General features: G+C 33.0%; 1 protein-coding gene across 20 annotated transcripts in view; it reads right to left on the bottom strand.

Annotated features, from left to right (window-relative positions):
* The window catches only part of Kcnt2 (potassium channel, subfamily T, member 2), a 368,389-nt gene that overhangs the window by 244,260 nt on the left and 111,059 nt on the right, over positions 1-13,070 (bottom strand). For all 20 annotated transcript variants that reach the window (XR_001784498.1, XR_001784494.1, XR_001784492.1 and 17 more), the window contains exons 4-5: positions 6,789-6,837; positions 4,202-4,261 (exon numbers count right to left, since the gene is read on the bottom strand). Coding sequence is in view for 16 of the 20 variants with exons in the window: in XM_011247999.2 (XP_011246301.1) it covers positions 4,202-4,261; positions 6,789-6,837 (109 nt within the window). In the remaining 4 variants the exon portion in view is untranslated. The remainder of the gene's footprint in view (positions 1-4,201; positions 4,262-6,788; positions 6,838-13,070) is intronic.

Raw genomic sequence — 13,070 nt, 5'->3', positions numbered from 1 at the left:
GGTATTTATGGTGCCAGAAGAATAAGAACTTTAGTGTTGGACATTTATTTTGTACTGCCAAGCAGCTACAAACACTAATGAAAGGATTGCATCAACACAGACCTACACTGCTAAATAAGGGAAAAAAAGGCTCTTCATGCGATGGGTATTTAATTCATCTGGTGCTAATTTCCAAATGCACTTTAAAATTTTGCTAATTTTGTTCCTTATCTCCATGAAACCTTAAACATTTGTTTTATTTTTTAAATTATTTCATATTTATTGTAGAATGATGCTGGGTGTATAAATATTTCTTTCACACTGAAATTGTTTTTAAATATTAAATATATAAATAACAATCTATACAAATATACATGAGAAATATATGGGAACTGAATATTTAAAGTGATATTTTAGATGTTTGGGTATCAAATAATATGAGAGTTAGTTAAAATTTGTAATGCAATTAAATAACATTTTTTTCAAATATAATTTCTACTTTTTCAAAATCCTGGTTTGTACAAAGGACCGTATTTTAGATTCTTGTTCACAGGCCATTAATAGGTATCAAGAATGTAACTGAATCATTGCAAAGAAATTACTCAACACTGTGCTGGTTATGTCAAAAGAATTCATGAATTTGACCAATATTAGAAGAAAATGAGGTAATGAATAGAAATTTATCCTACAGTTACAAATTCTTTTTAATCCTTACTATTTCCATTGTAAATTCTTGAACTTGACCATCTATTTCTCCTCCAGCTAGCCACTAAAGTTTATGGGGTCACAGTAGAAATATTATATATTATCAAGCCCTGCCTGCTAAGCCTTATAATGTTAATTATAGGAAGTAATTAATTACGAATGTCATCATCATGCAACTGCAATGGAAAATTATCCCGAATCTCTTTGTATATTTTAAAGAATTTTTTCAATCTAAGTTAGAAGGCCCTTTAGAAAAGCAGAAAAAAATATTATAATATTAACTTTAGTTGAAATTTGAAGGAAATACATTTACAAATGAATATTAATATTGGGCTGTTATGTATCTGCAAATAAACATGTACAAGTGAAAGAAATGTGACTGATTTATCCAAAAAGTCTGCATGTCTATGTAGTTAAATATAAACGTCCTATGACTTACATTCGATATTTAACACTCAGCTAAAAATTAAACAATTTAAAAGAAAATCCTAATATGTTTATTTTGCACTTTAGGTAGTTGTGAATTTTGAGATGTCTGTTCATCAGAGCAAACCTATAGTTCACATTCTCTGACAGGAGACATGAATTACTAAAAGTCTCTGCCTCTGTAAATACAGAATATCACTGAAATAATACTTTCTAAATAATACATTTGACTTTCAGCTTTTTTCTCCCACTTAATGTAAAAACTTCAGTTTCCTTGTCTGGTTTTCTTTTTTCTTTTTTCTTTTTTTAAAATTAGATATTTTCTTCATTTACATTTCAAATGCTATCCAGAAAGGTCCCTATACCCTCCCCCCGCCCTGCTCCGCAACCCACCCACTACTGCTTCCTGGCCCTGGCATTCCCCTGTACTAGGGCATATAATCTTCGCAAGACCAAGGGCCTCTCCTCCCAATGATGGCCTACTCGGCCATCTTCTGCTACATATGCAACTAGAGACAAAAGCTCTAGGGGGTACTGGTTAGTTCATATTGTTGATCCTCCTATAAGGTTGCAGACCCCTTTATCTCCTTGGGTACTTTCTCTAGCTCCTTCACTGGGGGCCCTGTGTTCCATCCAATAGATGACTGTGAGCATCCACTTCTGTATTTGTCAAGCACTGGCATAGCCTCACAAGAGACAGCTATATCAGTGTCCTGTCAGCAAAATCTTGCTGACATATGCAATAGTGCCTGGGTTTGGTGGCTGTTTATGGGATGGATCCACAGGTGGGGCAGTCCTTAGATGGTCCTTCCTTTCTTCTCAGCTCCAAACTTTGTCTTTGCAACTCCCTCCATGGGTATTTTGTTCCCCATCCTAAGGAGGAACAAAGTATCCAAACCTCCTCCTCCTCCTCCTCCTCCTCCTCCTCCTCCTCCTCCTCCTCCTCCTCCTCCTCCTCCTCCTTCTCCTCCTCTTTCTTCTTCTCCTTTTTGAAACTTATTACGTTTATAAGTAGTACTTTATCAAAATGTAGGTTTGAAAGGTAATTTCACCTTGAAACTTGGGAATAAATTGGAAAGGAGACAATTATTTTTCCCAATCTAGGCTCTTGTATACTTATGTTGCTTTTTGTAACACTAAGAAAAATTAGTACTATCTACTCTTACATCTTTTCTGTGTAGCAGTTGTTATGTGTACTTTCTAAATCCTACAAGGTCATCACCTCTACCTCTCAAATCCTTGGCTTCTACTTTCATGTTGATTCTTTGCATGAGAATTTCCTGACTCCCTTTTTCATCTCTGTGAACATGACATTAGAGTTTTAATGAACCTTGTAGATCTTAATCCTCCTTGTATTTTATTAACCATTCCATTTGGTTACATCTCAAATGGTATCCCACTTTGCAGTTACCCCTCCTCCCACTCCCCATCCCACATCAGCCTTCCCCCTCACCTTTATGAGGGTGGGTGGGGGAGCTCCTCCACCCAACCTCACTATACTGCCCTACCACTCAAGCATCCATAGGGATATCAAACCTTCCCGGAACCAAGATCCTTTCCTCCTTCTTGTTGCAGTCAGGCAAGGTCATCCATTATTTCATATGTATCTGGAGCCATGGATCCATCCAGGTACACTCCGTGGTTGATGGTCTAGACTCTGGGAGAACTGGGGATTCTTCTTAACTGTTTCCCCATCATGACTCTCTGTCCACCACAATGTACAATCTCCAAAGACAAGCATATTCTATCTAGATCCTATATTGATTTTCCCTTGTATTATAATTTCCAAATTCTTCTTACATTGCTCCCAGTTATCTCAATTCAAATAACTTTTTAAAATGGCATTTAATTTCCTTTTTATCATTGATGAAAATCAATCAAATGATCATTTGTTTATCTCCTGCCTTCATAATGTTTCATCAGGTACTACAATTGAAATAGCTTAAATATCTCTAATGCTCTCTTTAATCTTTTGATTAGGTTTTATTTTCTGTGTATTTGGTAGGTTGCTTGGCTGAGTTGGTTTTGTTGTTATTATTGTTGTTTTGGTTTTGGTTTTTTGTTTGTTTGTTTGTTTTTCTCTTTGTTTTTGGATAGAGCCTCATGTAGCTCAGGCTAATTTCAGACTTGCAATGCCTTTGCCGAATACCTTGATTTCTTTGTTCCTTCTGTTTATATCTTTAATTATAATTTAATTTAATTAAAGTGGTGAACAGCCATGCCCAACTTCACTATTGATTTTTTTCTTTATCTTGTTTCATTTGTCAACCAAACACATGGTCTTTACTATGAGATGTGTTTTAGAGTTGTGTTACCCAGTAGTTCTAATAATTTCTCTTTCTACGTTGCTATACAAGGTATCCATATTTTAACCAAATATAATCATTTGTCATTCTTCTACTTCATATACATATTATTATATGTACTTTGCTAATTAATCATCCCAACATCCATGTTTTTTCACATTGCTTTATTAAAATCACCGATAGAAGGGTTCAGACTATTATTGAAGACTATTTATCCTAAGACACCGCTAACACACTTATCTTTACTGCTTCATACTTTCTCATTTACATTGTACTTATCTACACTGTACTTATCTGTATAATTCCTCGAATCATGCCACTTTCTGGATTGTACACTCATTGAGAAAAGAGCCATGAAGGGTATAATTGATTAAACAGGAGTCCTTCATAAATATTTGTTAACCTGTGTTACCTAAACTGAACTTCACCAGTAACTAAAATTATTTATTAAAATAACTCCTAAAAGATATAATTGTTTTGTTCTTTTTAAATAAATTAAGAAAAGAGATTGAGAACAATAAATATGAGGACCATTCCACCGTCTCAATAGAAACATGCCTGTAATGGGTAAGTGAGCACACAGGAATTGGGCAAGCACTTCTAAGACACCAAGGAAAATCCTACCGTATTACTCTAGTTTTTTATCACATACTACAGAGGCCCTGAATAATTAAAGCTGTTTAAGAAGAGCTTGCCTTATCCCCAAGTAAGAATAATAAAACGAAGAAAACTTGGTAAATGCTAGCAGTGAGTTCTACAGTAGAAAACTAATTCGACTCTCTTACCTTATAACTGAGATAACCAAGGAGTATTGTTTCAAATAGACTTATCAATGCCACTGAGACCTAAAAAGTAAATTGGGACCTATGAGAAAATGCAAGGTAAATAAGATATGCTTTCATTATGTGTTAGTAACTGTACACAAATATGTAAGAATTTGTACATATGTATATATACAAATATAGATATGTTCATATGATACATATATGTATAAGTGGTACATAGTGCATAAACCAGTCTGTAGGTGAAGGGACACACATAGTATTTTATTGCCTTCTGTATTATAGTTATTTTTCATATACTCTTTATGAATAATTCTAACTCATTTTCCTAGGTATAAAAATGGGAGTCAAACATTCATACTGACTAAAGTGGGCAAAACACATAAAGACCAGGCTTACACCCATTTGCTTTTCTTAACAACATTATTGCTCAAATCAGTGTTTCCCTTCAGAAAATCAAAAACAACTTTCAAAATTAGTAGACTGAATCATTTTATTTCACCTAGCACAATATGTATTGCTAACGTCTGTGACTTTTCTAAGCATAGAGCATTTCAGTAATGCAAGGTGTTTCAGGATTACATAACAACCATGACCAATTGTGATTTCATGGTTGGCAAAGCTAGTTCTGTGTTATTTGAACAAGCTCCATTCTCTATGTGCTCTACGGCATATAAAATCTCTATAATTATTGTCAGAAAACATTGGAACAGAAAAATGCTAGAGAAATTCAGAAATATAAAGAGTAAAATACTTGTCCAATTGAATTAAGAAATAGCAAAATTTATTGACAAGACAGCAAACAGTATAGGCTCTATCTGTCATATGGGCTCTAATTTAACTATTTAGTTTTGTCATTGTAGAAAGAGAAAACCTGGACCAATAAGAATAACCATGTTTGAATAAAACTTTATTCATACAAAGAAATGGAGATTAGAATAAAATATGCAAACACAAACAGGAAATGATTTAAATATCAACTATATTTACTGCATAATTATTGATTAATCTACTTTATAATCAAAAAAAGAAATTTACAAGTTTTAGCTTTGTTTCTTACGAAAATAAAACTTTAAAATTTAATTAAACGGTAAACATTAATGCAACCAAAGGAGAGGAATGGCTATCAATCCCAGTAAAATCTATCCATGGATACTTTCAACTTATCATTCTTATAATAGAAAGCTAGGAATATTTTGATTTCCTCCACAAATAATCATGGTTATCTATGATATTTTCAAGTAGCATATCATTACATGATCTCTGGAAAATTCTAAAATTCTATTTTACATTCTACTCTGAATAGTGTTTAAGATAAATAAAAGCAATTTTAAATTTAAATAAAATCAAATGTCTATACATGTTAATTTATTCCAGTTTTAGATAGAGAATGATATAGGGGTTACATGAGACACCATAATACTACATTTCAACGAACCTCTAATATTTAGGAAGGTATTTGCTACTAATTATTTCTACATTAACTGACATTGCAATGAAAGTCAATATAAGCCAGTGGTTCTCAACTTAATAATGCTGCACTTCTTTAATACAGACCACTATGTTGTAGTGATGCCCAACCATAAAATTATTTTCATTGATACTTCAAAACTGTACTTTTGTTACTGTTATGAATCATAATATAAATACTTTTGGAGATTAAGGTTTGCCAAAGGGGTCAGGCCCCACAGGTTGAGAACCACTGAAGTAATTAAAGTCCATTAAACAAAAAAATGAAGTGTGCATATTACTTTTTATTTGTATATATAATCACATTGCACTTTCAAAATCATTCGCTACTGTAAATAATGTGGAAAGAACCAACATGTAATTTTAGAGTAATCAAACTTCTGATCCAGGTATAACTGTACAACAAATAGAAGATAGATAATAAAGCATAGTTTTTCCTGCAACCTCTATGTCTTCTTGTGTTAGTAATCCTATTTTCTTCTTAATTTGCACTTTTAAGAAATATTAGAAAGTTAAAAATCACCTATAGACCACAAATATAAGGGAAAGTGACAGGATCTTACACAAACAATGCTATTTACCAATTCTGATTAAAAAAAAAAAAAAGAATTAAGGCTAGGCAACTGGAGGAATGCTAGGCTATAATTCAGAGTTGCTTTCCCATTGTATGACTTTTCTTGAAATTCTGAGGACCTACAGCATATTTTCTTTCTTTTCTTTTACACAATCATCTGTGTGGTGTCTAAGTTTATACATTTATTATTTAGATTGTGTTATCATTCCGTTAGGGAAGAAGTGCCCACAATTATGGCACTTGGCTGCTCTTAAAGGAGATACATGAAATATGCAGTGTTAGGACACTGATTTGCTTACTTTTTTATGTTTTTTTGTTTTCTAACTTCCTATACTCTTAGAAGTCTAATTCAGATTACAAGGAAAGTCTCAAAAGCTAGACTGGAAAAACAAGAGGAAGTAAGACAAGACATTAGCCTAAGATGTGCATTAAGGCATAACACAAGGGAAACACAACTTGAACATCCACTGAACACTTCTCAAAAGTGTTTCTTTGTAAAATATAAATGAATACTGAAATATAGGAATAAATAAACATGTACGTAACCTGTAAACCCCATAAAGGTAGACTTCGGTTAACCCAAAATATGTGAGACCTATGGAAAGAAAAATTAATATTTTAGGATTTTTTAAATATGAAAAAAATCCATTCGTTTAAAAAATTGATTATATTTGAAAGTATTAAAATAACAATTAGTATATAAAAGACAATGATATATAGAAACCATAAGGAGAAATATCAGAGCAATATAATGGATTCAGCCTTTTTACTAATAATTATTTCCACTCTAATATAAAGACATCATATTTTACCTTACATTTTTATCTTTGTTACTAGGAAATTAAAAAAATAAAAAAAGCCTTTAGTTAAGAGGATATGGTAAGACAAGAAACATTACAAAATTTTTGATCCATTTTCCATTAAAAATTCATTAATGTCTCTTCTGCAAATATAAAGAGTATGTTATTTTTAAAAGTATTTATATTTAGATCTCTCTATATCTGCCTAAGTAATAGTTCACTTTAGTAATTCTATAAAACATTTAAATATATACTATTATGCATGATTATCTATTATGTCCTAGTGTATAATAACTGTCTGTAAGATTCTTCTTTAAACGTTATTCTTGCTGATTTTACCACGTTTAAACTCTCCAATGACCACAATAGCAGAATCACCATACCACTAATTATACATATAATTAATTGAACTGGAATTATTTATAAAAATAAAATCTACTTGAGAAAAGATGAAAATTGTTGTAAATCAATTTCTATGAAATAAAAACAACCCTTTAATACAAATAAAACCAACATCCTGTGGTTATGAAAAGAAAGATGTCTCATAAAGCATTAAACATGTTTCTAAATACTGGGATTTTCTTCTTATAGTATACAGAATAAGAGAATGCTTCCATTTTTGCTTACTTTAAAAACCTTGAAAGACTATAGAAAGTCATTATGATGAACATTACTATCTGGAGTTTTACAATGCCACATCTATCTGGCTAAATAACATCTTCAAATACTCCAACCCAAACCTAGGATTTCTTCAAAGTCTGGTGTCCTTTAACTAGTGCAGATTCCAGGAAGTGGCTTGGAGTCTGTTGTGTTGGCTCCCAGACATCTGCTCCTCTGCATTTTCAAGCAGTTAATTCATTAGTCACTAATTCACTTCAACAACATCACCCTTGCCTTCAAGTACATGTAGAATTCTTCCACATTAATCTGCACCACACTGACACCTTTATCTAAGATATAGGTTTTATTTTTATTTTTCACCTTGACCCTTTGAGATCTTATTAACTCTAAAAATCTTCAGAAATCAAGTAATTTGACTCCTATATCTTTTTAAATTCCAACTGCAGTAACTTTTTATTGCAATAAATCTTAGATCAGGTCCCTCTATCAATCATACCTTTTAATTATAACAACTAAAGCCCCTGATATGGAAGTCGTTGACATTTTCTATGTGTGACATACACCATTCTTACTCAGGACCCTTTCAAATGTTTCTTTCCTCACCTCCATATTCTCCTCAGAACCCTGATCAACCCTATTAGTCCATCTCCTCGGCTTTGTCAGGTCTCACGATTCCCTTTCAATCATCATGACTGAAATTTCATATTTATTTAAAAACTTATTTAACACTTATTTTCCCCCAAATTATGACATATATAACATCAAACACTATTCTGGTTTTACTCCCTATTATAAGTGCAATACCTCGCTCAGTACACACAAACAGTCTAGTCAGTCGCTATGAATGACAGATGGGGTCAGAAAAGACAAAGATAGAGCTGTGAGTTTACCATCCTTCCCCAAACATTCCTTCTGTGATTTTACTAACATGAGAAATAAGGTACAAACAAAAATATGAGAGAGAGAGGAAAATGTTAGTACTTTATCAGTATTTTTAAAAGATTAGTGTTGGGGTTTGAGTGACAGCTCAGAGGTTCAGAGCACTGGACGCTCCTGATGACCCTGTGGTGATTCCAGCAACCACTTGACAGCTCACAACTGTCTGTGACTACAGTTACAGGAAATCTGATGTCTCTCTCAGCCTCTGAAGGAACCAAGCACATATGTAGTGCACAAACATTCATATAGAAAAAACATCACAGAGAAACTAATAAGGTAAATTTAAGACAGAAATAACAAAATGTACCTCAATCATTTGGTAATAATAAAACAGTTAAGATGAACACTAAATTATTTTATAATGTGATTGATAATTATCATATATATATAAGATATATCTAAATCTATGAAGGGTTTTTTATTAGACTGTGATTTTTACCTTGCCAAACCATGGAAAGAGACTATGGACTGTTTAAACTTAACAATTTTAAATTAACATAAGATTTAGAAGCGTTATATCCCATTCGTTTCATAACATATGAAAGAATCTATAAATCTTTAATATTGAAAGCAAAATTAACGTTTTTATTTACTTTAAAATAAAATTCAATAAATATATAGAAAATTTTGTAAAATGCTAGTGGCAAAACTATGAAATATTTAAAAAATGGTTTTGTCATGAACAACAAGAGTAAGTTACAAACATACAAATTCCTAGATAAATCCCCACACAAAAGAGGGATGAAATGAGAAATTATATCTATAGCACAGACAAAGCTTCATGTCATTGACAACAACCGCAGAAAGAAAAATCAATAAAAAATATATAAGTAACATTTACTATGTTATTATTTATAAAAGGAAATTAACTGGCATCTATCTGAAAGCCCAACAAGCGATCATCATCAAGATTACAAAGAAACTAACCATGACAGCTTTAATGAATGATGATTACTAATCACATACAGGGACATATGCCATATCTGTGTATCCAGGGAAAATCTGTATGAACTCATCATCAAATGGTAGATAACAATTTTACTATTTAGAACTATAACTAATTGAAATGAAACAAAAGAAAATAATAAAATGCAAACGCAAATAATTTATGCTTAATCCGACTTTGCAAATAGCTCAAGATCATGTATTAAACACTATTAAAACAGAAGAAGAGCCATTTCAAACAATGAAGAAAGAGAAATAGTCAAATTAGGAAGTTAATGGCATATAGTGCAACGACTTTCCCCAGCATCCTCATACATGAAGGAAAATAGATGCTCACAGTGCCATAACAACCTTGACATTTAAACAGAGCTTCATGGATGCCATTTTCAGAAAGTATGTGTGAAGCACAAATTAGAGTAACCAGGTCAATATGTTGAGCGTAACCATAGCATAAATTAAAAAGAAAAAACAGACAAACAAACAAACAAAACAAAAAACCTTTCATAGTTCTTAAAGCTACTGATCCATACAAGCCTGTACTATGCACTACCTAAACAAGGCCACTGAATTGAAAAATCCTCTAACCCACAACACATAAGAGAAAGTAAATACTTGGTATAGTATAGCAGTGCCCATATTGCTGATGTATACACAATTTAGCACCGATCAGAATATAGAAGCATACCAGAATCTAGCCTAAATGCTAGAAATGATTTTCAGAGACATAACTTGGAAAACGTTAGAAATAAGAGCCCTAACTCCAAGTAAGACAAGCAATAATGAAGCATGCCAATAATGAACCCAAAGGATTGTCCAAAGGCTTTCATTGTGCTGGCTGTGAGAGTGTCCTTTACTCTCTGTGATCATTCTCCCTTCCTCCCCAAACCATGCAGGGTAGAATGCAAAAGGTCACCCCAACCAAACATGCTATCCAGTCCTGACAATGTCTGAGAATATGATTGACTCTCACGTAAGATACGTCAGTGAGATTCCAGTTACAGCGAATTTTGTTATATTTCAAGAATGTTTAAGTCTGTGTTTCTTCTTCACACTCTATCCTTTCTATAAATGGGATGCTACAGACAATTTACACAAAATTGCACACAACCAGGAAAATGGGTTTGGGTTTCTGTATTATATTTAGGTTATGATGTCAACGTGAGAGTGTGTGTGTGTGTGTGTGTACATGTGTGTGTTGTATTCTTATGTAAGAAAAGGTTATCATATTAGGAATATCACTATTAGATATTTTCTTGAAAAAATAATAATTTTTGAGATTTTTGTGGCATACTTGGTACTGAATAAATCTACACAGTAACTTCATGGAAAAGGAAGGAAGATTTATATTATAACATTCATTTCTATATTTGAAAAATATTGAAAATATATTGTCATAGTTCTATTTGTTGTGTTAATAACTTTTATTGTTAAATAGTAATAGTATTTAAGGTTTGATCACAGTTCATATTACACTAGGTCCCAACTTTAAGAACAAATTCAAATATTTGAAAAATCAAAAAACATTCATATGTGCTTCAGTTTGTCTTCCAGAGGCTCCAACAAAACTAGGGGTGGGGGAATAATTTATTTTAGCTCACAATTCAGGGTTGATTTTATCACAGACATTAAAGACTTGAACCAGCTAGTCATACTAATAATAATACTATGAATAATATTAATACCACTAAAAGAGTAACAATAGTAATGATTATCACTTCATTTTCAATAGTCAAAATGAAGATTTTAGATAAAATCTTCTACAGGCCATGAGTAAACTAGTCTCTTTGTCCAATGTACCCAAAAATGACCCAAAGCAGTATCTGGCACTACTGCCGTGAAATCCTTAAACTACACACCATCTGTATCAACATTTTCAGTGTTTATGGTGTCAGACATTTGCAGTAAAATTATTTTCCTATCTTTCTATTTATCCATACTGTAGTAGTTTTATAACAATTTAATTCCTGAAAAAAGGCTTAAAAATAAAGCAAGGCAGCTCAAAAATATCTGCAGCCTTATCAGGTCAGAAACTATAATTAAATAAATCTCTTTGCTGAATTAGCCTCATTATTTTAAAATAGAGCCTGGACCCATAAAGGCCACTTCTGTTTTTCATTAACCAAGTCTGCACTGACAATGGAACTAAACAAAACAGTGTTCTTGAAATGGAGACCTAAGTTAGTTTATTATGGTTTTTAATTACAGTAATCTGGTTTTTCAAATGTATATCCTCTGTAATTATGACTGAATATTCTTAGTACTAGTACACAGAAGTTAATTGTAGGAAACTTTGTTCTCTTAATGTTTCCAAATAATGTAATTTTACTCTGCTGTCATTCACAATGGCTTTTTCCTCTAGAAACATCCTTCACAGATCATTTTAGAATTTTCAGGGTTCTCTAATGTACCTTCTATTCACAAATCACCAAGTTTTATAAACAACTTCCATACTTTACAGAAGGATTATTTTTTCCCCGTAGATATTCATTTTAATGACATGAAGACAGGGCCATGTTATTTCTTAGTCTAACTGACATCTCTAGATATTCTTAATTCCAAAAACATCAATAAAATTGGTAGGAATGCTTCCATCAAAGGAACCTCCGAAGGCCTATGGCAAGTATGAGAGCAACAAGAAAACATGGCCCTTCATCTCAGAAAACTTCTGGAAGAGACAGAAATCAAGGGAAATGTAAGAACAATAGAATGTCTATGAAAAATGCCTGCATGTTGTGAAGACAGTACCCACATGAGACCTCACAACCCAGTAGAGATCTGGGCTATAGAGTATGTTGCCTGGTAAATACTTCATATTTGAATATTCGCCAAAGAGTTAATATTGTGCAGGGTTCAGAATGGCAAAAAGAAGTTTAAAGTGGTGAATTTGGAGTGTCAAGATAGGGAAAACATATTTCTATGAGACCTCAACATAAAGTAAAGCGGAGAATGTTTAGAGACTTTAAGGAAGGCACCACAGCTGGAGTAAGAAACTCCTCAAGTGGCATAAGCAAGAGTTGGGACATAAAGCTATGTCATTTACATGTCTGTTCATGCACACATTTAAGAAATGACTGCTGTTCACTGTGACAGAGTCTTGGATCCAGGCAATGACCTATGTCTATTCTAATACTCACAGAAAACTCCAAATTAAAGGAACCAAGAAAAATGCATTCAATATGTATAAAAGATACAAAGTCACTAGAGAAAAACGCAAATTTTCTGGAAGGCCCTGTGTATGTGTGTGTGTGTGTGTGTGGGGGGGTATTACCTCCTGGAACCTAATAGCAAACCTAAGGTCATCTAGTCTGAGGAAAGGGGGCAAAGGATGAGTAGTGAAAGGCGAAGCTACAGGAAAAGCAGGATAAGATAGGCAGATGCCATTCAAAGCATAGGAACTAGCTTCACACTTTGCTGGCACAATGATATCCAAGGCCTGGCACTATTACTGATGTGCTTATAGACAGGAGTTCAGCATGGCTGCCCTCTGAGTAGCACAACAAGCTGCTGAGAGATGCAGATACTT

Source organism: Mus musculus, chromosome 1, assembly GCF_000001635.26.
Source record: "Mus musculus strain C57BL/6J chromosome 1, GRCm38.p6 C57BL/6J".
In the NCBI taxonomy this organism is placed as follows: domain Eukaryota; kingdom Metazoa; phylum Chordata; class Mammalia; order Rodentia; family Muridae; genus Mus; species Mus musculus.
This window is presented reverse-complemented; position numbering and strand designations above follow the sequence as displayed.